The following is a 25,167-nucleotide window of genomic DNA, read 5'->3' as shown; positions in this document are numbered from 1 at the left end:
GTACAACACTTTACACGACCATTCCTCACGATAAATTAAAGATTTCTTGGTTAAGCACCACTCTGATTCCACGCACAAGTACTCTGAAGTTCAAATAAAATATATGCCGGAGTTTCTCATTGACGATATCTTCGTAGTCTTTGGTGATCAGGTCTTCCAATAGTCTGCTGGAATTCCCATGGGCACGAATTGTGCTCCTTTGTTAGCTGGCCTGTTTTTATATTCCTATGAATCAGAATTTATTCAAAAATGTCTATCTGAGAAGAATAAATCTCTTACTGTGGCCTTCAATCTGACATTTAGATATATCGACGACGTATTATCTATTAACAATGCTAATTTTCATTCATGTCGATTCGATATATGCCTCTGAACTTGAAATAAAAGACACCACAGAGTCGTCCACTTCTGCTCCATGTTTAGATATTTTATTGAAAGTAGATACTAACGGCAAATTAACAACTCAACTTTCTGACAAACGCGATGATTTCATCTCCTCTTATCGTCAACTTCCCATATTTATATAGCAATATTCCATTATCACCTGCATATAGTGTTTGTATCTCTCATCTGATTCGATATGCAAGAGCATGGTTTGCGTATGGTCAGTTTTTAAATCGAGACAGGCTACTTACTAACAAACAAATTGATGGTGCAGGGGTTTTCAACGATCTCGTTTAAAGTCAGCATTTCGCAAATTCTGTGATCGTTATAACGATTTAGTTTGCCAATACAACATATCGTTGGGTCAAATGCTGCCTGACTTGTTTCATACCGATTGTTAGGCCGTTCTTGGCTCACTGATTTTGACTACGGATAACTCCGTTTACCTGGTCAAGATATAGGGTACATGGCGGGTGTGTCCGGTCGACAGGGGATGTTTAGTCCTCTTAGGCACCTGATCCCACCTCTGGTGTGTCTAGGGGTCTGTGTTTTCCCAACCCTCTATTCTGTATTGCTTACAGGAGTTATTAGATTGATCACTGTTCGTTATCTTCACCTTTCGTACATAATGAGCATCCGGATCCGTCCTCTAGCATCCAAAGGTCACAACGAAGGGGTCACGTGAAGAAAAAGTAAGCGCCAAAGATTTGTTTGTTTTGTTTTTTTTTGCAATTAAGATGTAATTTTTTTCACCTTTTCGACCTTTGCTTTCTTCTGTCACCTTCAATTGAGTTTTCTATTTCTTTTGATACCTGGATTGTGTGTGTGCCTATTTAGCGGATCATATACTTGTCCCACTTTGAAGGATATGTAAATCTGGAAACTGCTCTCTGTTTGTCGCTTTTTTCATGATCTATATAATTGGACAGAATAAAAGCAGACCTTTGTAATTTTAAGAAATGCAACACAATTATCTGTGACTAAATAAATGTGATTTCCAGATTTTAGAAAGGACATTTTCAGCCAAAGTGCTTGTTACAAGACAGCACAGTTTAAATAATGATAGAGAAGCTTACGGTAAATCCCCATACCACATCTTAATATTGAAAAACCGACAGATTCTTATCAAAGTTTGTATGTATTTTGTCGAGGATGTATATTGACCAAATTCATTTTTAAAAAATTGTGCTTAGCGGACCTTTCCAGAGTAGAGCCACTTAACAAATTAGAACACACCACTTAAAACCACGAAGTGTCAATATACATGTACACTGTACACAGGTTTTGAGGCATTGTCTTTATTTAAACAGTGGAAATATGTTTCTTTTATATGAAAGGAAGAAAATGAATCGAATTTGACAGGTTTTATAATTCTTCATTTACTGAACCATGCTGTTGGTTTCAAAGTGATGAAAATGCACGTATAGTAGTCCAAATTTTGACTTCATAGCCTATCATATCCGAAAATTTGTAACTTCTAAAACCTACAGACTTTTGAAACACTTTAATGCGTTTAACCTTTACACTCCAGCAATCATTTGACATAAAAAGTAAATGGGGCAGCGGACAATTTGAGAGCCCAATGACCCCCTTTATGTGAAAACCTTGGGGAAAAAACCATGCATATTGTAAACCGGTGTTTAAAATTCCTATCCCTGCAAACATGTTTAATTCATCATTTACATTACTAATTATAAATTACCATTTTGAGAAATATTACAGGGTGTTGTTTGAAACAGAGTTTAAAACATTGAAGCTTTAATAACTAAAATCCACTTTCATTGATTGCTGTAAGCTTTGGGGATCGGGCTTGAAGTTTGAAAAAAATCAAAACTGTAACGTGGAGCAATCGGCATTCCTCGAATGTCTCGCGCACTCGACATAGATCTCGGCAATCGTAACAACTCGTCTATTTCCGTAACCGCAAATGAATATCGTATGTGGATCGACACCATCAGAGTTGGTTGCTACGTATACATAAACGTAACTATGACGTCACAGTCGTACGTTACACTATGAAACGTGAAATTTCAAATGCATCTAAGATATTATACACATCTAAGGTATTGTACCACTATCAATTTCCACTTACATGTTTATGTATTAGAGTGAATAAGACGTTAATGATACCAAAACTGAATTTGTGGTGAAAATATAAATACATGTAACACACGTTATTAAGGGATTCGGTTCTGGCCTTTTAACCTCACCTCATCCACAGGCGCGCTTCCGGCGAAGAAATGCATCGATTTGATGCAATTCTTGCGCCGATCCACGTCCGAGTCTTCTTACCGGTTACGGAAAAGGACGAGCGCGTGATCCGATTGAGATCTCGGATGTAATACGATGGCATCCGTGAGTGAATTTGATGCATTGCTAGTTATGACGTACGTAACGTAGTGCAGTAGGCTGTGACGTCATAATTGACAATGTCGAGTATGCGATACATTCGAGGAGGATTGTAACTTGGAGCTTACTACAGTACCCTCAACGTTATTCTTGACATGATAAATGATAGGACACGATACACGCACGATAGGATAGGATACACGCACGATACGATAGGATACACGCATGATACGATAGGATACACGATAAACCTGAAAAACGCAAAACCTGATAAACGATCTTCACGATAGACCTGATAAACGCAAAACACGATAAACGATCTTCACGATAAACGGAAAACCTGATAGAAATGTTGTAAAAGAAACGATTTAGACAGAACGAAATTTTGATACCTACAACATAATTACATTATGTTGATAATAATATTGAAGGATTTCAATATTTATTATATACCTATATACATTACGGACAACGCGGATTTCTTGTTTTTCGCGTTCTCGCGATGGGGAAAATCTAACGCAGTAATCTATAGGTAACTCAGGAAAACCGCGTTCTCATCGCGGGATTACTATCAGTTATCTGTCCCCGTCGCGATAACATTTGTTTAAAACATTGATCGGTTTTGTACCATATAATTTCTTTAATCCATGGTCGTACTTTTTTTTTAAAATTTCATTTTATTTATGTTTTTTATGCCACCACAGCTAAAATAAAAAACTAAAATATATACGGCATTGAATTCATTATTTGATATCTTCATGTATATGAATTTTCTCAGCCAAAGATTCTAAAAGTAAAACTTATATTGTCACCTAATGTTTAATATATAAATTATACAGGGAATTAACTAAATGTAATATAATGTAGTGATATCATGCTTCAGTAGCTCCCTTATGCTAATGTATATTACCTTGAATATGAAATAAAACCAAGTAATATTGTGTGTGTAGCGAGGAGGGGGTTACTTTGCATCAAGCTCTAAGATTAAGGCTCATTCAACATCTCAAGTTATTTTCATAACGACCGCTTTAAAAATATCAACCGCTTTACACCTGTTAGATATTTGTACACTATGAATGATAATTGATAGTCATAAGTAATTGGAACATATTTATTTGAATTAATATTTTGTTAACAAAACATAGATAAACTGTTTTAAAAAAACGTAAACAAAACAAGGTTTGTTTTAAATTCGCAATTTTGAAACGCTTAGTGTGTAAATATTCAAATAATCATCAAAACCCACATATATTTCCAGTATCTACACGTGCGACTATTGGTACATGTGTACATGTACATGTAACAAAAAAACCGATGACAGCGGAATCGTGCCCAGTTGAGCAGAATTTTGGGGGATGCAACACCCTTGCACCCTTTTAAAACTTAATATTCTAAATGTGTGAAATACAATGTCCCTGAGAATGTTAGCTGTCAAAACACGGGTGATACACAAAATCAGCTATAAAGACGCGCACAAGTTCAGCAGTTGCTATATAAGTAGCATGCAGGTGAAAAAAATCGGAAGAAAAAGAACCATTATCAAAATATACATGTATGTGATAAACAATGTAATTCACTGATTTTTTCTTTCAAATCGGAACTCCCTATTTTTCTGTTAGTGTTAATTACAAATAATTGTTTCTAGACAAACAAATGTATATGAACTTCAGATGAAGGAGCTTTCAGATTTACTGTCCTCGGTTTGCTCGACAGACCACTGCCTACTTTCCAGACTACTTAGAATTAAATTGTGATAAACTTTCACTCTCTCTGGACAGACAAATAGCTCTTCTTCTGCCTTAAAATCGACAACAGTATGTTCTCCTTCAAATATACCGTCTTTCCTCAAATCCTAAAAAAATTTTTTAACAAAACGAATAAAGGTTTCGGAAAGCATCGTACTTTTTCATTAGATTTTATATACGATCCCGATAGTTTCCGAAGCTACATGATAAACGATTTTCACGATAAACGGAAAACCTGATACACGCAAAACACGATACACGATAGACCTGATAAACGCAAAACACGATAGAGAACGGAAAACCTGATACACGATAGGATAGGATACACGCACGATACGATAGGATACACGCACGATACGATAGGATACACGCACGATAGGAAGGTCAAGAATAACGTTGCGGGTACTGTAAAAGGCACAAGACAATGCCGTGCCTGTGGTTATGAGAAAGAAAGTGTAAATGAACGATGATATATATGATGAATTCCAGTTTCGCATTGTGAAGTAGTAAATTTATAGTCCAATGACATGGTGATTCACTATCCATAGACCTCGAAATATCAGACTAATCCATAGACTACGTCACATGAATACTGACATGACGTCACAATTGATCGAAAAATAAATTCAAACTTCGACCGGATTCGTTTCCTCACAAATATATACATGTACATAGATGAGGCCTCGATGGGGAGTTTGAAAATAAATTATGTCGTCAGATCGTTGAAACAACATAAACTTATGTAGATCAGAATGATTTTTACATTTGTGAACGCCCAGTCAAAGAAATTTAACATATAGAGCTCGTGTTACCGTAAAATGTTTGAAAAATTCGAATATTTTAAAACATCCGAATTCTGCATTCTTCGTTCCCAAGGTAATTTTTGATTGTCAACAACGTAACGTATCATAATTTGTTTAGTCCAAAAATAAATAATAATTACACTGTTTATTTTAGAAAAAGAGCACCAATAACAGATGTATAAAGGAATAAAATTACCAGATAGTGTGTACCCTTACCAAAACTAAATGTTTGCCGCAAATTTACGGCAAATAGATTTGTTTGGCATAACTATTCAACAAAACATTCCAGAAGTTTGCCGGTAGTAGTAAACAGTTGTAGCAAGGTTCTGGTAAACATTTGGGACTTTTAAAACAGATTTACCACTAGTGACAAACAGTTGCGGAAATTTTCTGGCAAAAAAATACAGAGTAAATTTCTTGATCCGTCTATCAAAACATAAAATGCGTCATGTCCTGTTAAATGACGTTCCATCGCATCGATTGACATATATGTGGATCGCGATCTGTGAATTGCTTACAAGTATTTTACTGTGTCGGATTTGACTTATGCTATGGTAATTTATAACGTTGTTAGATAAAACTTTAGTGAAAGAAAAAGTTGCAAATTTTTCTGCATTGTCTGTTGCATGCGAAGAACCAAGATGGCGGCCTTCGCTTCCTCTTTATGTTGCGAAGTGAATCTTTGCGCGGCGCAAGCAATTTTTATGTATCGGTACTTGTTTACCTTTTTTAATTAAAAGTGTGTAGAGTGTAGTTTTAACATTTTCTTTCAACGAACAAAGCTAATAGACCTATGTAATTACAATGTAACCTATCTTGATGCAGAATGTTACAAGCGGATCCAGGATTTTTTGAATATCATAAAGTTGAGTTGTTAGTTTGCCGTTAAAATCTATTTTCAATAAAATATCTAAGTTTAATTTCTACGTGAGAAAAAATATCTTGCTGTGGACTTCAATTCGACAACTCAACTGTATGAAAAACGGGATGATTTCAGCTTCTCCATCGTCAACTTCCCATATTTATGTAGCAATATTCCATTATCACCTGCATATGGTGTTTATATCTCTCAACTGATTCGATCCGCAAGAGCTTGTTTTGCGTATAGTAAGTTTTTTTTAAATGTTTCATATTTTGTATTTTCAACACATTTATACATACAAACTGTAATCTACACTCGCTCAGTCACACTTGCAATTACTCTGTGCACCTTCTGTATCAACAATAACCATGCATTGTATATACATGTATGATATATATAATATATACATACACACACACACACACACACACACACACATATATATATATATATATACACACACATAGATATACACATTTCATATAAATATATTTTGATTTTCAACAAACTTTAACCGCCGCGGTGCCCGAGATGTTAGAGTGTTCGCCCCGCATGCGGAAGGCCGGGGTTCGAACCCCGGCCGCGACAGACCTAAGTCGTTAAAACAGGTAGTGACGGTTCCATCGCCAAACGCTCGGCATCAGGTGTGAATGTCAGGGGTCCTCGGAGATGACCTTAAAAACAGATGACCCGTGTTTTTGAAGCCCTTCACCGGTCTTTGTGACGTCTCCATATGAGTGAAAAATTCTCGAGCGAGACGTTACGCAAGATACAATCAATCAACACTACTTGTCCATTATAGTATCATACAATGCCCATTTATCAAAGCATTTTGAGTAATAAATGTGTTTTTTAGCTAACAAAAGAAGAATTTTTTTCAAACTTCCATCAATATTGCCTAGTAACACACTTCGTTTTGTGATTTTATAATATTTTTCAAATGCATTGTACCATTTCACAAAATCTCTCCAGAAGGCAGATACATACACACAGTCATAAAAAATATGAGTGACTGTTTCTCTTTCGCTTTTGCAAAATGAACACAAGTCATTATCTACAAGTTTAAGTTTGTGAAGGAAAGAGTTTGTAGCTATATAACACATAAGAACACGGTATTGAAAATAAATTAATTTTGTTTCTTTTGTGGATAATGATGCATTCATATAATAAAATTCCCAACATTTTTCTGAAATAGTTTCACTGAGATAAGTTTCCCACTTCTCTCTTTTGAATTGTGGGGCTATGAACTCCTTTTCCTTCATAACTTGATATAAAAACTTAACATTAGAAGTAGAGTTCATTTTCTGTACAATAGACTGATTTGGACTCAACAATTCGTGATGTTTTTAAAATCAGCAATTTGTCTTTTAATTTTTTGGGGTACTTTTGAAATAAGACAATAATAGCTCAAAAAGTTCTTTTATAAACCACATCTTTTACATCAGTAAAGCATTTGAATATTCCATTCTGCAAAACTAAGTCATTCAAGGACTCAATGCCAACCCAATTTGTATAAAAATTCCATTTTTTAACATCAACAAAGTTTCTTATATCTAAATTCAAATAATCTGTAACAGAAAGAGAGCTTTCTTTAACTCTTGATAGAGCTTTAAACACATCTTTCCAAAACACATTGTCAATGTGATTTACAAATTCATTAAGTTTTTCTTTGGAAAGGTGAAAAATGAAATCCACATTTCTAAGATTTGAAATATTATGCAACATATGTTGCAATATACCCTCATTATCTGCAAGGTACCTTTTGATCCATTTCAGCTTAATATAAGACGTAAAAGATGCCAAATATACCATATTTAGCCCCCCTTCATCATAATTACCCCAAACTGTATTTCTTTTTCAACTTTTCTACCTTGTGTCCCCAAATAAATTAAAAAAAATATTTTATTCAACTCTTCCAGTACTTGTTTAGGTGGGTCAGGCAATGCTGAAAATAAGTGTATGAGCTTTGGGAGTGCTAAAGTTTTGATAATTGTGATTTTACCTATTGGAGTTAAATCTCGTTTAGTCCACAGACCTAGCAATTTTTTAATGGCATTGATTTTAGATTGATAATTACATAAAGTCATGTCTTCCAGATTTTTTGTAAATACTATTCCGAGGAGCTTAAAATTGCTATTTCCCCATTTTATTTTCCGATCATTACACAAAGTTTCTGCCGAACCTGATTTGCTCCCCAACCAAATTGCTTGTGATTTTGAAATAATTAAACGTAGTCCAGAAATCATTCTAAACATATCTGATAGATTCTCTAAAGTGATTTTTCACTGCCATCATCGTCCACATACTGGTGTAATTTGTTTTCTTTTCCAGCCACAATTATCCCCTTAATATTTCGATTTTCTTTAAGTGCTATTGCCAACAATTCTACTGTAATAATAAAGATATATGGTGCCAATGTATCTCCTTGTCTACACCCTAGTTCAAGACTGAGGAATTTAGATAAGTTTCCATTGTTAATGATACAACTGGTACTAGAGGTGTATAGAGTAAGAAACCATTTTACAATAAATTCCCCGAAATTGAAGGACCTGAGTGTCTTTACAATAAAATCCAATTCCAATGAATCAAATGCTTTTTTCAAAATCTAATAATAATAACAATCCTGACTGATTTTGCTTTTTTAGATAGTCAATCAAATCATACAAAAAACGAGTATTTTCACCAATAAACCGTCCCTTTATAAAACCCTTCTGAGTGTCACTTATGATACTTGTTAGTACTTTCTTTAAACAATCTGCTATGGCACTATAACTAATTTTGTAATCAACATTTGATAAAGATAAGGGTCGCCAATTTTTTATAGAGCGTCTATCTTTTTCTTCTTTGGGAATACAAATTATTACATCTTGAGATTGAAACTGGGACAAATTTCCAATCTGGTATCCCTCATTTAATGAACGAATCACAAACGCAGCAATGTCTTTCCAGAAAAAAAAACTCAACTGTAAAACCGTCCGAACCTGGTGATTTTTTATTTTTCATATTCTTTAATTCTTCACTGCATTCCTGTAGTCTCAGTATACCTTCACATTTTTCTTTCTGTGAATTTGCTAATTTAACACTGTGTTTTAAAAAAATATCCTCACAGAATGCTGCTTGATTATTATCTCTTAATTAACTTTTGTAAAGATCCGAGTAAAAATTGACTTGTTCTGCTCAAATTTGCGTATGTTCTGTAATATGGTTTCTATCTGAGTCAATGAGCTTGGATATAGTTTTATTTACAAAGTTTCTCTTTTCCAATTTACAAAAAATATTCCGAACCCCAACCCCCCCAATTTCATACCAAGTAGCCTTTGACCGTAACATTAAACCTTCAACATAGTTAGCCCTTGAATTTTGTAATGCTTGCTGCTTTTCTTCAAGTAATTTTAAAATATCTGCCTTTCCTTATGCATTTACTGCAGACTCCAATTCCAAAATTTCTTTTCTAATAATTTTTTGTTTGCTCTTATAGATGAGTATTCTATTGAAACTGATCGAAGTTTCATTTTGAGAATCTCCCAGAACAGCTGATCGCTAACTCTAAATTTCATATCTTCCTTTTGCCCCAAGTCACCAGATACCATATACTCTTCTATTATTTCCCCGATGAATTGTTTCACTCTGTCAATATATCCAGTTTCCAATAATAATTGAGAATTAAATTTCCAGTAGCCCTCTCCTCTTTTATTTTCACTTGTTTTAAATTTCAAAGAAAATTGCAGAATGGTCTGTTCTATAACCTGGAATAATTTTAGTTTCAAACATTTTACTAAATACACAGTCCGAAACTAAGAAATAATCTATTCTAGATTGAATTACTGGTTTTGATCTCCTCCAGGTGAAGTGTCGAGCTTCATCATTCCATATCCTCCATGGGTCATTGTTGTGTAACACGAATATTTTTACGTACGAATTACTCAGAAGTAGAACTTTTCATGAGTTACTGCCCTTGTCTTAAACTCTCCAGTTAGTACAATAAGATTTGTCAGTCGATATAGATGCTGACAGACACAGAAGTCTCCACGCGCACCACATAAGGCAAAGATGCCACCACACCTTGTACAGAGTACAACCCTTTATCGTATCCTGTAGTCCCACAGTGTAAGTTTTTATTATATTTTCATTTATTTATGACATGCAGTATTTATCAGTTTGGATGTAAGTGTAGGTAAACAATGTACCTGTTTGGCGGGAAATATTCGTGCATAGTCAACCATTGTTTATGAGATATATGTAGTAAAAGTAATCATTTCCTTTTATTCGATATTACTTTATAGTCATACTAGTATTTATATTTTTTGAATACTGCATGATTAATTGGTATAATGTGGTGTTAATTTTTTATACAAATTTTCATATTCTTAAAATACTCATTATTTGTCAATCGTGAGTGCATACCTTTATTGTAAGTTATTCTGAATTTCTTTATGTAATTGTGTATTTATTTTTGTTACAGCTTTTTACTAATTGAATAAACTAACGTACAGAAACCTAATCTTTCGTGTCCGTACAGTCATATATTTCCAGTTCTGTCTTTATAGTTAGTATTTTTTAATGAGCCTTTTGATTGTTTAATCTTTTTACATTAAATGTGTCCTTATTTTTATCTTACAACATTCCAGTCACCCCAAAAAATAATCGACAAACTTAGTGACCTCAGTAGGAATATTTTTTTTTTTTTAAAAATATGGGCTATCCAAATTAGGACCATATAACTTAACTAATGTAAGTCTATTATCATTTGCTGTTTTAAAAATCTAAAATAATAAATCTACCAGAAGAGTCCTTTCGGACAGAGTGAATAGTGAATTCAAAATTTATTCGAAACATGATAGCAACACCTGCAGAACTGCTAGTATTACTACTAAAAATAGATTTATATCCCCATTCTGACTCCCAAAATCATTCAACATCTGGTGTACTATGTGTTTCTTGAAAACATATCATGGAAACATTTTTTGTCTTACCCAATTAACTACATCCTTGCACTTTTGATTACTTGGTGCAAATATACTTAAACTTTCTGCCTTACTAGACATATTTTTGTAAGAAATAAAAAAAAAAAGAAACCTTATACATATCTATGAATTGCTGAAATAAAGGTGAACACGCACACAGACACAAACACACCCAAAAACACACACTATGAGATACACATGTTACATTCTGAAGTCTATTGTTAGGCATAACTTAGAGCCCAAAGTCAAATGTCACACCTGTTTCTGGAAACTCCTCTCTGTTTGTGGTCATTTCATTTCTACTTCTTTCACATATGAATTTTTTGTCAATGTCATCGATGAAATCCATTTTATGTCTTTTCCCGCTTTTGTCCATGGGAAATATGTACCCGTTATAGTACCATACACTATCAATCACATGTCCGCGTTGTTCTGCTCTCAAATTTTTCAGTAACTGTGCATTCATGTTAGTGATGTGATCAACCATAATAAAATTGCTCTTAAGCTTCTCCCTCTTTGTGATGACCGCTTTCCTCACATCATTGGTAAGGAACTTAACAATCACTGGTCTTGGATGTTTTTCGCTGCTAGATGGTATCCGATGTATTGCCAGGATGTCTCGTTGGTCCAGCTGTACACCTGCCTTTTCTGCGACTATTGCACAGAATTCCTCTTAACTCGGTGCTCTGGCCAATCTAGAACTTCAGAGTACTTGTGCATCTATATCTAAGCTAAATTCTAATGTGTTCTTTTAAAAACCAAAAATCAATGTATGCACCCTGGGGTGCATGAGCCGAGTTGCATGTGGTACATTGTAATGTTGGGAATAATGAGGCATATTTATCATTGTGAAGAACTAGTTTCAGTTTTAAACTTTTCGAGTTACTGTCCAGAAACCATATTTGTCTGAAGTTTTCAATCTATTTTCGGTCACTGTGACCTTGACCTTTTTTCTCTAAAATCAATAGGGGCCTTGCTTTGCTGGTATCCAACAACATATCCAAGTTTCATTTGATTCAAATTAAAAAATTTCGAGTTATCCTCCGGAAACCAATTCTTTTTTGGAATTTTAAAACTATTTTCCGTCACTGTGACCTTGACCTATTTTCTTCTAAATCAATAGGGGTCTTCCTTACCTGGTACATAACAATATCTTTAAGTATCATTTGATTCGGACTTAAACTTTCTGAGTTATCATCCGGAAACCAAATATTTCTGAAATTTTCATTCTATATTCGGTCACTGTGACCTTGACCTTTGACTTATTTTCTCCAAAATCATTAAGGGTCTTCCTTACAATATATCAAAGCTTCATTTGATTCGGATTTGAACTTTCTGAGTTATCATCCGGAAACCAAATTTTTCTGAAATTTTCATTCTATTTTCGGTCAGTTACCTTGACCTTTGACCATTTTTCTCCAAAACCAATAGGGGTTTTCCTTACCTGGTACCCAACAATATATCAAAGTTTCATTTGATTAGATTGTAAACTTTTCGAGTTATCATCCGGAAACCAATTGTTGACGCCCACCCGCCCGCCCGCATCACCAAACCAATAGTCAAGTTCAACTTCATTGCAACTCGGCTAAAAATGTCCCTGAAATGGCCCATACTGACGAAATACTTTACATAATATATGATATATTAACACTATTTGACTATTTTGAACCCACCTTAGAGTTTTGGTGAAGTAATGCTTGATCCGACTGTCAAAGAAATAAATCCGTCACACTTTACCCGATGATGTCACGTCACATTGACCTGTTGGTCAAGATCAGTCACTTGCTTCATAAACATATTACGCTTCTAGTTTGAATTTTAAATTCAAATGAATTTAAGAACAATTTTTTAATAATTTCGTGCATTCATTATTTATGTTATATTCATTAATATCATACACAGTGAAATATGAAACTTGATTATTAGGAAGTCACAAAAAGGTCAAAATTAGATATTCCTTATGTAACATAAATGATACATGTACAACCAATCATTGGGTCAAATGATGTCTGTCGTGTTTCATACCGATTGTTAGGCCATTTCTTGGGACACTGATTTTGACTACGGATAAGTTTATTTACATGATCGAGATGTAGGGATCACGGCGGGTGTGACCGGTCGACAGGGGATACTTACTCCTCCTAGGCAGCTGATCCCACCTCTGGTATATCCAGGGTCCGTGTTTGCCCAACTCTCTATTCTGTATTGCTTATAGAATTTATTAGATTGCACTGTTCGTTATTTTCACCTTTCACGTAGTTGACCAAAGACAAAATGAAAGGTCGTTCATAATTTCAAAATTTGAACCGCATTATTGCGAATGTGTTTATAATGGTAGTTTTTGTCCGGTGCGATGATTTAAGGGCAAAATTATGAATAAACGTGGTTTCTTCTCGTCAAACGCAATTATTGAAAACGTAATGAACTATATGCCAGGCACTGTACAACCTAATTTTGTTAAAATATTTTAACCTTAAAGTTAATAAGTCCCAACCCATTCGATATCTAACACATTGGACATTTTTTGACTTATTACTTAGTTTTTAGATCTGTGTTATCACATAATAATATAAAATTTCTTGTGTTTATCCATGTGTTTGTCCACATCAGTAACTGTTAATAAATTATTACAAAAAGTCGTAACAGTGACTTCTATAATCACGGAAAAAAATTAAGAACATCGAAAATATCAGATGAATATCGTATTTAAGAATTTATCGATGTGCCAAATCGTTGGTCTCGGGAGGGAATCCGATGTCTTTCGTTGATCGAGATGTATATAAGTAATATACACGTATGTCCTAATTATACATTTGCATAGAATTATAAATATCGGCCTTGTCAAAAGTAATGCAAACTAATCGCAACCGCTCGGGTTGTTCTTCGGCTGGCCGGGAAGCCCCCGAGAATGTGCGATTGGTTGTAGACCTAAGCATCTATGATGGTTCTGGGTGCTTCGTTCTGGACCTTTCCAGAAGACTGATTAAGGAGTAAAATCACGGACTGAATAAACAAACAGGCATATTTTATTTATTCACAATCATCAAAACTTATTTCTTCTGTAAGACAACAAGAGATGTTTGTAAAACACATATGCCCCCATGGTGCAAAATTGAAAAGAGTTATACACACACATCATTTATTTGATAGTAGTATCATCAATTCAAAATATTGAGCAGACAATATCTTCCTATGTCAAGAGTGAATTGACCATGTGACCTAAATATCAATAGGGGTCATCTACGCCTTATGCTGTACCAGTGTACCAAGTTTGGTGTCAATCAAGCAAATCATTCTTAAAATATAGGAGACAATATATTACTATGTCCAGTTCAACAATTGACTTTTGACCTCAAATTCAATACGGGTCATCTTCTCCTGAAGATGTACCAGTGTACTAAGTTTGATGTCCGTCAAGCAATAGGGTTATCAAGATATTGAGTGGACAGTATATTACTATGTTCAGTTTGACCTTTGACCATGTGACCTCAAAATCAATAGGAGTCATCTGCTCCTGAATATACACCACTGTACTAAGTTTGATGTCCGTCAAGCAAAGGGTTCTCAAGATATTGAGCGGACAGTATATTCCAATGTCCAGGTTGACCCTTGACCTTTAAACATGTGACATCAAACTCAATAGGGATCATCTCCTCCTGAAGATGTACCAGTGTACCAAGTTTGATGTCTGTCAAGGAAAGGGTTCCATAGATATTGACCGGACAGTATATTCCTATGTCCAGTTTGACCCTTTACCATGTGACCTCAAAATCAATAGGGGTCATCTTCTCTTGAAGACGTACCAGTGTACCAAGTTTGATATCTGTCAAGCAAAGGGTTCTCAAGATATTGAGCGGACAGTATATTTCCATGGCTAGTTTTACCCTTGACCTTTTACCATGTGACCTCAAAATCAATAGGAGTCATCTTCTCCTGAAGATATACCAGTGTACTAAGTTTGATGCCTGTCAAGCAAAGTGTTCTCAAGATATTGAGCGGGCATTATATTCTTAAGTCCAGTTGACCCTTGACCATGTGACCTCAAAATCAATAGGGGTCATCTTCTCCTGAAGATGTACCAGTGTACCAAGTTTGATGTCTGTCAAGCAAAGGGTTCGCAATATATTGAGCGGACATTATATTCCTATGTCCAGAGTAGATTGACCCTTGACCTTTTGACCTGAAAAACAATAAGGGTCCTCTTCTATTCATAACCAACCCACATATGAAATATCATTATCATCAAGTGAAAGGTTCTCAAGATATTGAGCGGACAACATGTGGTCTACAGACCGACCGACCGACAGTTGCAAAACAATATGCCCCCTCTTTTTCAAAGGGGGGCATAAAAATCAAGCATCGATGAATCACGGATTGAAGAAAGGAACAGGCATATTTTATTCATGCAACAATCATCAAAACTGATTTCTTCTGTAAGATCAAAATCAAGCATCGATAAACAACGGATTTACTTCATATCGTATTGTTTTATGTTGTCATTAAAGAAAAAAACTGGCTTAGATCCGCCAAAGCATGTATACTACGTTACTTTCATTTTTGCTATTTGAGGATAGTTTATCGAAAACGAAAATGGTTTTTTTAAATTTATTTCATGATATTTACTAATCAAGTATAGCTTACAGACTTCACCTCTTTAAATATATGAAACAATATTAGAGGTTCAAGCAGTGACTCTGGATCAAGCGTTTCAGAGTTTATTGGCAAACTTTATTAATTCATAAGGATAGATACATGTATTTTTGCCGTCTTCTTTACTTATTTGTTGGTGAATTTTGTCTCACCTAGACATTCAAGATTATAACAGTAAATTAACCCCTACACAGAAGAGCTCTTCTCTTATTCAGCTCTCCACTCAGTTCTTGGGTGTGGGTCTGTGTCAGTGGTTATGGATTAAATTAAATTTATTGTTGATTAGTGGTGAATTTAAGAGATGCATGCTTATTGACTGATTGTTAGTGGTCACTAACTACCATGGATATTGACCGTTGTTTAGTGGTTGTTTTTGTGTAGTTATTGACTGTTCTCTGGTTTATCTTTGTGACCTTATGAAAATGCTGTTTACTTAGGGTCGCAGTAGCCTAGTATTTAGCGCGCAACTTGTATGTTCTGGGTTTGATTCGCGATCCCGAGGCAGCTTCAAACCTAAGCTGTTTAATATATTAAGTAGTGACTGGTACAAGCTTCCATCATGTAAAGTCTTTTGGATCATACTTTAGAAACGGAGATCCCGTATCGAGATAGGCGATGACAAGATCTGTCACAGCTTTAAGGGTCATGCATAGGTTAAATTTTGTCGCACTTCACCCACAGCTTGTGACGTCTGAAATTACCGAATAATGGGAAGTAAGATAAAACAAAGTTTGGTTCGTGGATGCTGGTTTCCAGGGACGTTTTTGGTTACTGGCTCCTAGATGATGAGTAGATGCTAGCTTATGTGGACTGGCATGTGTTGACTAATAATAGCTAGCTGCAATGGTTGTATTGACATTTGTGTAGTGGTTGCTACTTGTATGAATTTGTAGACGCTTTGTTGCTTTATCTATTGTTGGTTATCAATTGAACTACTGGTCATTGCTTAGTAGTTGCTAGCTACTCTGGATTTATACTTAATTCGTGGAATTCTTGATTAGTGGTTGGTAGCTTGTGATGACTTATTGACTATTCCTTAGTGGTTAGTGGGATTTTAGACTTGATATAGCAATTCAGAGTAAGTCCTGCCAATAATCATTGTTAATAAATGTGCCAGCATCCGGTCTGATAAACGGTTAATTTCTTTATTGCAGAAGGTAGTATGAAAATGAGATTTTCTGATGTTCCGACATTGAAGCAAATGACTAAGATGTTTAAGTGGTTACAACCAGGAGGAAGACATAAACCAGAAGAATGTCTGTCCAGACACAAAGTAGCGGTGCTGATTCCCTATAGAAATAGACAGGAGCATCTTAATATCCTGTTGTATGTTTTACACCCGATGCTGAAACATCAACTCTTGGACTATGGCATTTTTGTCATTGAACAGGTGTAGTATAGTCTTATTTCTACGTAAAGCAATTCCTTTGTTCTAAAGATTTTACTGAACCAGCTTTTAAAGCAAAGGTAAAAATTAAATGCATATTACCTCAGATTTCAATTGACTTAACATTTGGAGAATTCCAACGCAAAATAATCAATATTAATTTTCTTTGGTTACCCGAGTCATTTGCTGGTATTTTCAGATTGTGTCCGTCGTTGTGCGTTCAAAATTCAAACTTTTGAACTTCTCAAAAGTTGGATTAGCAACTAACATGATAAAAAAAAGTGCGTTTCTATTGCCTCATTATTTAGATTTATCCTTGCAAAATTGTCGTAATTTTGTGTTCATAAAATAGCAAAATGAAGTACTAAAGTGTTGTTTTGGTGATTGTACAATCTGATATCCCTTATATTATATATGAACCAGTGCTACATTATACATGTGATGTAAGCACGTGTTGTGCGTGTATTCAAATCTATAATTCTCATTTTTAGTGGGAGGAATGTCTGAAGAGTTATTGCCATGACGCCGATGTCTGCATTAGACTGTCACACTCTAAGGGGAAAGAATTTGGCTTTACTTTTCCTGAAGGATGGGGCTTTAATACTTCACATGCATACATATATGTCTCATGACCAGGCGTTTCATTTGTACTTAAGACTCTTGGCCTCGAACTTTGACCTACTTTTCAAAAACCTGTAAACCATGCTATATCTTTTGAACCAAAGAGGATAGGGCTTCAATATTTCAAATATAAATTGCTATGACTATGTCTTTTATTTGGTATGATGATTTTTGACCGAGACCATGTGTTGTGACCTATTGTAAAAATAACATTAACCATGGCTGTATATTTTGCTTTAGTGACCTTTACTTTGGACTTTGACCTACTTTTCGAAAACTTCAAATCGGCTATATATTTTAAACTGAAGGGGATAGACCTTAGACCTTTAATACTTCACATATATATTCCTTGTAACTAGGCCCTTCATTTGTTACCAAGTCTTTCAACCTTATCATCTTCACAAGTCAAGGTTTATTGATTCGTTACCTCGCACTAACCCTTGACATCAGTCGCTATTAAAAGTTAGGCTCGAGAAGAAGGATGACTCAATATGCTAAAATTAATCAGCCAATGGGATTTCTTGTTTCAGATGAAAGTTTGGTAAGGGAATAAACAGAAAGTAAAAAATGGCGTCCGTTGACGAAAAGATATATGAAAAACATCAAATCGATCATTTGACTGAAAACGAAAAGCTTTCGATATCATGTATCAGAGAAGAAAAGATGTTTTTATTGGGACTAAAACCGGCAGTGGTAAATCGCTATCTTACGAAGTTGTTCCCATTATTTTGGACAATTTGTTTAATTTGTTAAAACATAGTCGACAAACGTACTTCGACAATCCATCATTTTCTTTCGGCTCATACTCCAAAACCTCGTATAATTGTTTCTTCAAATAAAACGAACTCCCGAAAATCGATTGACGGTATCTGTCTTGTACTAATTGGCCACAAATTCTACACCATAATGCCGTCGCCATGCGTGTTTACGGTTTAGTTTTGTTTTCGACCGATTATAAAAGCCGTTGTCTGATTGGTTTGCAGCTTCAGGCTGCAAAACAATCATATGCTTCTTCTCGAGCCCAACTTTTAAATAGCGACTGATGTCAAGGGTTAGTGTGAGGTAACGAATCAATAACCCTTGACTTGTGAAGATGCCTTATCATGGATTTTGACCTAACTTTAAAGAAATTGAATCTTGACTATCTTTTAAACAAAGTGGGATATGGTTTTGATATTTCGCATGAAAATGCTTTATGACCAGGCCTTTCTTTTGACACTAAGACTTTTAATCTAGTGACCTTAAGATTTTACATACATTACATTAAAATTTTAAACCAATGCGGATAATTGAAGTAGTCACGCTTCCCGGCGAGCGATGTTGTCTTCTGGCACTTGTTAAACTCTATAAGCAGTGGGGGGAAGTGTAAATATACTAAAGCTACCGAACACGAATGATACTATCTTTGACATCTTTAAATTACATATCCGGCTTTAGCAAGTTGAATCAGGTCAAATATAATTTGGTTTCTAAATTTCAAAATACTCACCGCTGTACATGTACCAGGATATACCTCACAAATACTTTCTGAAGAACCAACCGTGTTGACTCGTTGATGTGAGCCTTTATTAGATTGATTGTGGTTGTTGAGAATATTTCATAACAAATTTCTATACAATGTTTATTCCTATGTAAATCTTTAAAATCCTATTGCGATCCCGCGGTGGAACAGTCTTGAATGAAAGTTGAATATACCAAACAGTGATCAATCTCATAATTCCAATACGGAATACAAAATAGAAGGTAGGGCAAACACGGATCCCTGGACATACCAGAAGTGGGATCAGGTGCATAGGAGGTGTAAACATCCCCATCTCGACCGGTCACACCCGCCGTAAGCCTTAGATCTATCAGATAAACGGAGTAATCCATAGCCTAAATCGGTTTGCCAAGAGCGACCTACATGTAACAATCGGTATGAAACGTCATACAACATTTTACCCAATGATTTGTTGTATTGTATTGGCAAATTAGATCATTATAACGAGCATAGAATTTGCGAAATGCCGACTTTAAACGAGACTGTTGAAACTCTTATAACATCAACTTGTTTGTCAGTAGCCTGTCATGATTTATAAACTGAATTTTTGAGGACCCTGTGGTGTCTTTTATTTCAAGTTCACAGGGATATGTCGAATTGACATATGAATGAAAATGATTATTATTAAGAGATTAAACGTCGTCGATATATCTACAATGTAAGTATCGCATTGAAGGTTACAGCAAGATATTATTTCTTATCACGTATAAGTTTTTGAATAATTTCTGCTTCATAAGAATATAAAAACAGGTCAGCTAGCAAAGGGGGCTAAGGAGCACACTTCCTGCACATGGGAATTCTAAAAAACTGTTGGAAGACCTGATCACCAAAATTTTTAAAGATATTGACAATAAATAACTAAAAGTATTGTTCGTCTTTTTCGCATCTAAAAATGTCCTTAGCTACTCCGTAACCCTTTAATGACAGTATTAAATATTCAAGGATAAGAAAGACCAATGGATCTATTGCGGATATGTTTTTGTTTTCAGATTCAAGGGGGTTAGGTACATTTTGATGGATCAAATAGGGGGTGGAGTCTATCATATACCTCTTTGGGTCAAAATTAATTCCATATTTCAACAGATATAACGAGACAAATATGATAGAGTCCTGGGGTCTTGATTGATCACTGTTCGTTATCTTTACCTTGCATGAGAAGAGAATGATTGTGCCTATACAAACTAGTATCAAGGTCAATGGACTCCAGTGACTTTGACCTCTGACCATTAACATAAAATATAGTACAACGTAAAACCGGGGCAAATGAGAAAATAATGACTGGGCCTACAAACTAGTATCACAGTCAAGGGACTCCAGTTACCTTGACCTCCGACCATGAAAATAGTACAACTTTAAAACCGGGACCAATAGCGTCTGGGATCTTTAGAAATGATAAGAGGGTGATAGGACCTACAAATTAATATCAAGGTGTGTCACTCTGGAATCTGGCCTTGGAACATAAAGTTGGTATTACTTCAGAACCAGGTCTAACAGAGACATGGGATCTTCTGGACGGATGATGGAATCTGCTAGGTCAAGTGACTCCAATGATCTCTGACCTTAAAGCATAAATATGGTGTAACTTTATAATTGGAATTGATAGAGAAATGGGGTCTTCAGAATTGATAAGAGGAAACAAACGTGTAGAGGTCACCCAGCCAAGTGCTGATCACGCTCGCCGTTGTTTAACTTGCGTGATCAAGAGAGAGAGAGACTCTACCACATCACTAGAAAAGCTACATGTAGCTCACTAATGAGGCATCATAAGTTACCTCTTACACTGTCCGCTATACCAGTATCAAGATCAAATGACAGACTCTCTTGACTTTTGACCTTGATCATAAAAACCCGTATTACTTTGGAATTGAGACCAATAGAAACATGAAAGATTCATCAATATCCCGGTGATAAAAGAATGTTGTAACATACAAAGTAGTATCTCCAGTTACATTAATCTTGGTCATAAACACTCGCATTACTTTACAACCAGGATCGAGAGACATGATAAAAGATTTTTAAAAAAAACTGTTGTGACTTACAAGTATCGATGTCTAGTGACCTCTTACTTTGAACATAAAAACCGATATAAGTTCAAAGCCAGGACTGATGTAGACCTAGGATCTTTAGAAATTATTAGAGGATGGCGAGACCTACAAACTAGTATCATGGTCAAGTGACTACGGTGACCTTGATTTTAAAAAAACTGGTATAACTTTAGAACCAGAACTGTTAGAGATCTGGGGTCTTTAAAAATGATGAGAGGATATTGGAATCTACAAACTATGATCAAGGTCAAGTGACGCCAGTTTTACTAGAGAAAACAAAGGAATATTCTTTATAATCAAAAGTCTTTGTGAACTAGGTTCTTAAATAAAATTAGAATTGACAGGTATTTTGTGCAAGGGGTTTATTAATGTGGGGGAAATAGAAGTATTCGGATAAAGTCCATTGTTATACAGCCAGTATTTCGTTTGGGAGACTTTCTAGTCGGTAGGATGTAATCATGTCTTCCTTCTGTGGTGTGTTATCTACACAGGTGATTGCGACATCCCATGCCCTTCTTTAGAACAGTTATATAATTTATTGTATATTTATTTTTCAGAGCAATGGTACATTGTTCAATCGGGGGTTGCTCTTCAACATAGGATACGTGGAGGCATTAAAAGTTGATAACTATTCCTGTTTTGTTTTTCATGATGTTGATCTTGTACCTGAAAACGATAAAATCTTGTATGGATGTATAGACAGTCCAATTCATCTGTCTGCAGCAATTGATATATTTAATTACAGGTACGTTAACAAAGCTGGTTTAATATCATTTGTAAGAAATCTAAATATTATTACATTTGACCTGACAAGATTCACTGCGAATTGGTTTTTACGGTGTTTTCACTACTACATTTTCCACAAAGCCAACACAAAGGAAATGTGGACTTAAATTACACTATTGCACCAATAATCAGTCGAGACTGTAGTTCTCCTAATTTAGAATTCGTGGTCGGTCACGAGAAAATAAATATAATTATAAATTGGCCTACATCTTCACAAGTCAAGAGTTATTGATTCGTTACCTCGCACTAACCCTTGACAAAAGTTGCTATTTAAAAGTTGGGCTCGAGAAGAAGCATATGATTGGCCTGAAGCTGCAAAGCAATCAGACAACGGCTTTCATAATCGGTCGAAAACAAAACTAAACAGGAAACACGCATGGCGTCGGCAGATACCATCAATTGATTTTCGGGAGTTCGTTTTGCTTGAAGAAACAATTAGACGAGGTTTTGGGGTATGAGCTGTATGAAAATGATGGATTGTCGAAGTACGGTTGTCGACTATGATTAAACAAATTGTCCAAAATAATGGGAACAACTTCGTAAGATAGCGATTTACCACTGCCGGTTTTAGTCCCAATAAAAACATCTTTTCCTTCTCTGATACATGATATCGAAAGCTTTTGGTTTTCGGTCAAATGATCGATTTGATGTTTTTCACATATCTTTTCGTCAACGGACGCCAATTTTTACTTTCTGTTTATTCCCTTACCAAACTTTCATCTGAAACAAGAAATCCAATTGGCTGATTAATTTTAGCATATTGCGTCATCCTTCTTCTCGAGCCCAACTTTTAAATAGCGACTGATGTCAAGGGTTAGTGCGAGGTAACGAATCAATAACCCTTTACTTGTGAAGATGATTGGCCTAAGCCTAACGATATCCACAATTTTTACCATCTCTGCTGGTGTTTGAATTGTACAAACAATAATTTACAAGAGGTTGTCAAAAAAGTTTCAAATTTTGGACACTTCCTAATCAGGCCATATACACGTAATTTACAATTATTTACCTTACAATTGGTTATCAATAAAAATACCGACTATTAAAATATCCGTCACCGCCGCGGTGGCCGAGAGGTTGGAGCGTACGCCCCGCATGCCGAAGGCCGGGGTTCGAATCCCAGGCGCGACAAACCTAAGTCGTTAAAAAGGTAGTGACAGTTCTATCGTCAAACGCTCGGCATCAGGTGTGAATGTCAAGGGTCCTCGGAGATGACCTTAAAAACGGATGACCCGTGTCACAGAAAATGTGGCACGCTAAAGAACCCTCACTGCTCAATGGCCGTAAGCGTCGAGCATAGGCCTACATTTGAAGCCCTTCACTGGTCTCGGTGAAGTCTCCATATCTGAAAAATTCTCGAGCGAGACGTTAAGCAAGATACAATCAATCAATCAAATATCCGTGTTTTGCATACTCAGTGCAACATCAATAATTAACATTTGGTACGACGGCGAGTCAATACGTAACCAGCCTAACTTATTTCGGGCTGAGATCCACCTCTTCTTTTTCTATGTAATTGCCCTCTAGTGTGATGCACTTAGACCAACGGTGTTCAAGTGCCATCAGCCCTGAACTGAAGAGGTCAGATCTTTTCCATTGACCCACTCTTCAACTGCCGTCACGACTTCTTCGTCAGACCGGAAATGACGTCTACTGATATCCTTTTACAAGTTTGGGAATAGGAAGAAGTTGCTAGGAGCTAGGTCAGGCGAATAGGCAAGCTGTAGTATTAATTCTTCCCTGTTTCGCTCTACAGCATCCATTGCAACTTTGCAGGTGTTGACCCTCGCGTTGTCCTGTTGCAGCAAAACACCTTTAGAGAGTTTACCTCGACGTTTTTCACGGATGGTGGTTCTCAGCTGGTCTAGCAAGTTTGCATAGTACACTCCAGTTATTGTACTTCTCTTGGGTAAAAAGTCCAACATAATAACGCTTTTTGCGTCCCAAAATACTTTGGCCATCACCTTGCCAGCAGATGGTTGCGTCTTGAACTTCTTTGGCCTCGGGGACCCAGGCCCTTCCCACTGACGACTCTGAGCTTTATTCTCTGGCTCGTTAGCTTGCGCATACCTAAATGATAAATTTTCAACATCGTTCTCAAAGAGATTTTCAACATCGTTCTCAAAGAGAAAGACAGGCGTTCCTCGATAGAATAACGACTGCTCATAAAACCTAGCTTCATCATTATGACCCGGAAACAAAGCAAGTGTCAAACCAGTTGAGAGGACCCGACTCTTCCCCACCTAGAACGCTAATAAAATTTCCAGATTTTGTTGAAAGCCTATGTTCATCATATTTTTGATACACGTGGGGTACTTCTAAGTCTCAAACACTGAAATAAATTGACAATATGTTGGAACGATTAATTTCACTGAGCATGTTCTCCGGTATCATGTGAATGCACACAGGGAACAAGCATTAAATGTACGGAAAGACAATAATGTAATTTTGCTTCCTTCGGAGCCTCTGAATAAGTTTGGAATATGAAAGAATATGAACCTTATTTTTTTCTGTCCAAGAACGTCTAAAACAACAAATTTCAACACCAAGATGACAGCTTGTGTTGCTTTAATTCGTGTCTTTTCCTGATAATCTAAATATTTCCTCTTGAAGATGATATAACCTTAAGAAATAGTCTGTATTGCTACATGTACATACATGTACTAATACATACTTCTCTTTAATAGATTACTATATGATGAGCTCTTTGGAGGCGTTTCTGCAATGCTTCGAACGCATTTTGAAGCGGTTAATGGTTTTTCAAATTTGTATCCTGGATGGGGTGGAGAAGATGACGACATATATCACAGGTTATAAGAGTTTTCACTTCAAACATGGCATTGTAGCTAAATTAAAAGTGCTTTATAGTTATATGTCAAGAGGTACAGTGTATTTATCCGTTCTTTGTAGAATAGCAGTCCTATAGATGCGTAGTCACTAGGCAGACACCGTTTTATTAGATTTATTCAGATTCAATAATTATTAATATGTTGACAATGTTAGTGTGAGCGCAGCTTCATGTATATACACA

At 35.8% G+C, this 25,167-nt stretch overlaps 1 protein-coding gene across 6 annotated transcripts in view; it reads left to right on the top strand.

The window, feature by feature from the left end:
- LOC130046572 (beta-1,4-galactosyltransferase 1-like) overlaps positions 1-25,167 on the top strand; it is a 69,258-nt gene that overhangs the window by 25,371 nt on the left and 18,720 nt on the right. For 5 of the 6 annotated variants that reach the window (XM_056156774.1, XM_056156783.1, XM_056156820.1 and 2 more), the window contains exons 2-4: positions 16,912-17,147; positions 21,908-22,095; positions 24,824-24,946. In XM_056156774.1, coding sequence (XP_056012749.1) covers positions 16,912-17,147; positions 21,908-22,095; positions 24,824-24,946 — 547 coding nt within the window. Of the gene's footprint in view, positions 1-16,911; positions 17,148-21,907; positions 22,096-24,823; positions 24,947-25,046 lie in introns of all 6 variants that reach the window. The other variant, XM_056156811.1, reaches the window with a different exon arrangement.

This window comes from Ostrea edulis, chromosome 1, assembly GCF_947568905.1.
Source record: "Ostrea edulis chromosome 1, xbOstEdul1.1, whole genome shotgun sequence".
NCBI classification, from domain to species: Eukaryota; Metazoa; Mollusca; class Bivalvia; order Ostreida; family Ostreidae; genus Ostrea; species Ostrea edulis.
The sequence above is the reverse complement of the archived record's forward strand: the minus strand, read 5'-3'. Positions and strand labels throughout refer to the sequence as shown.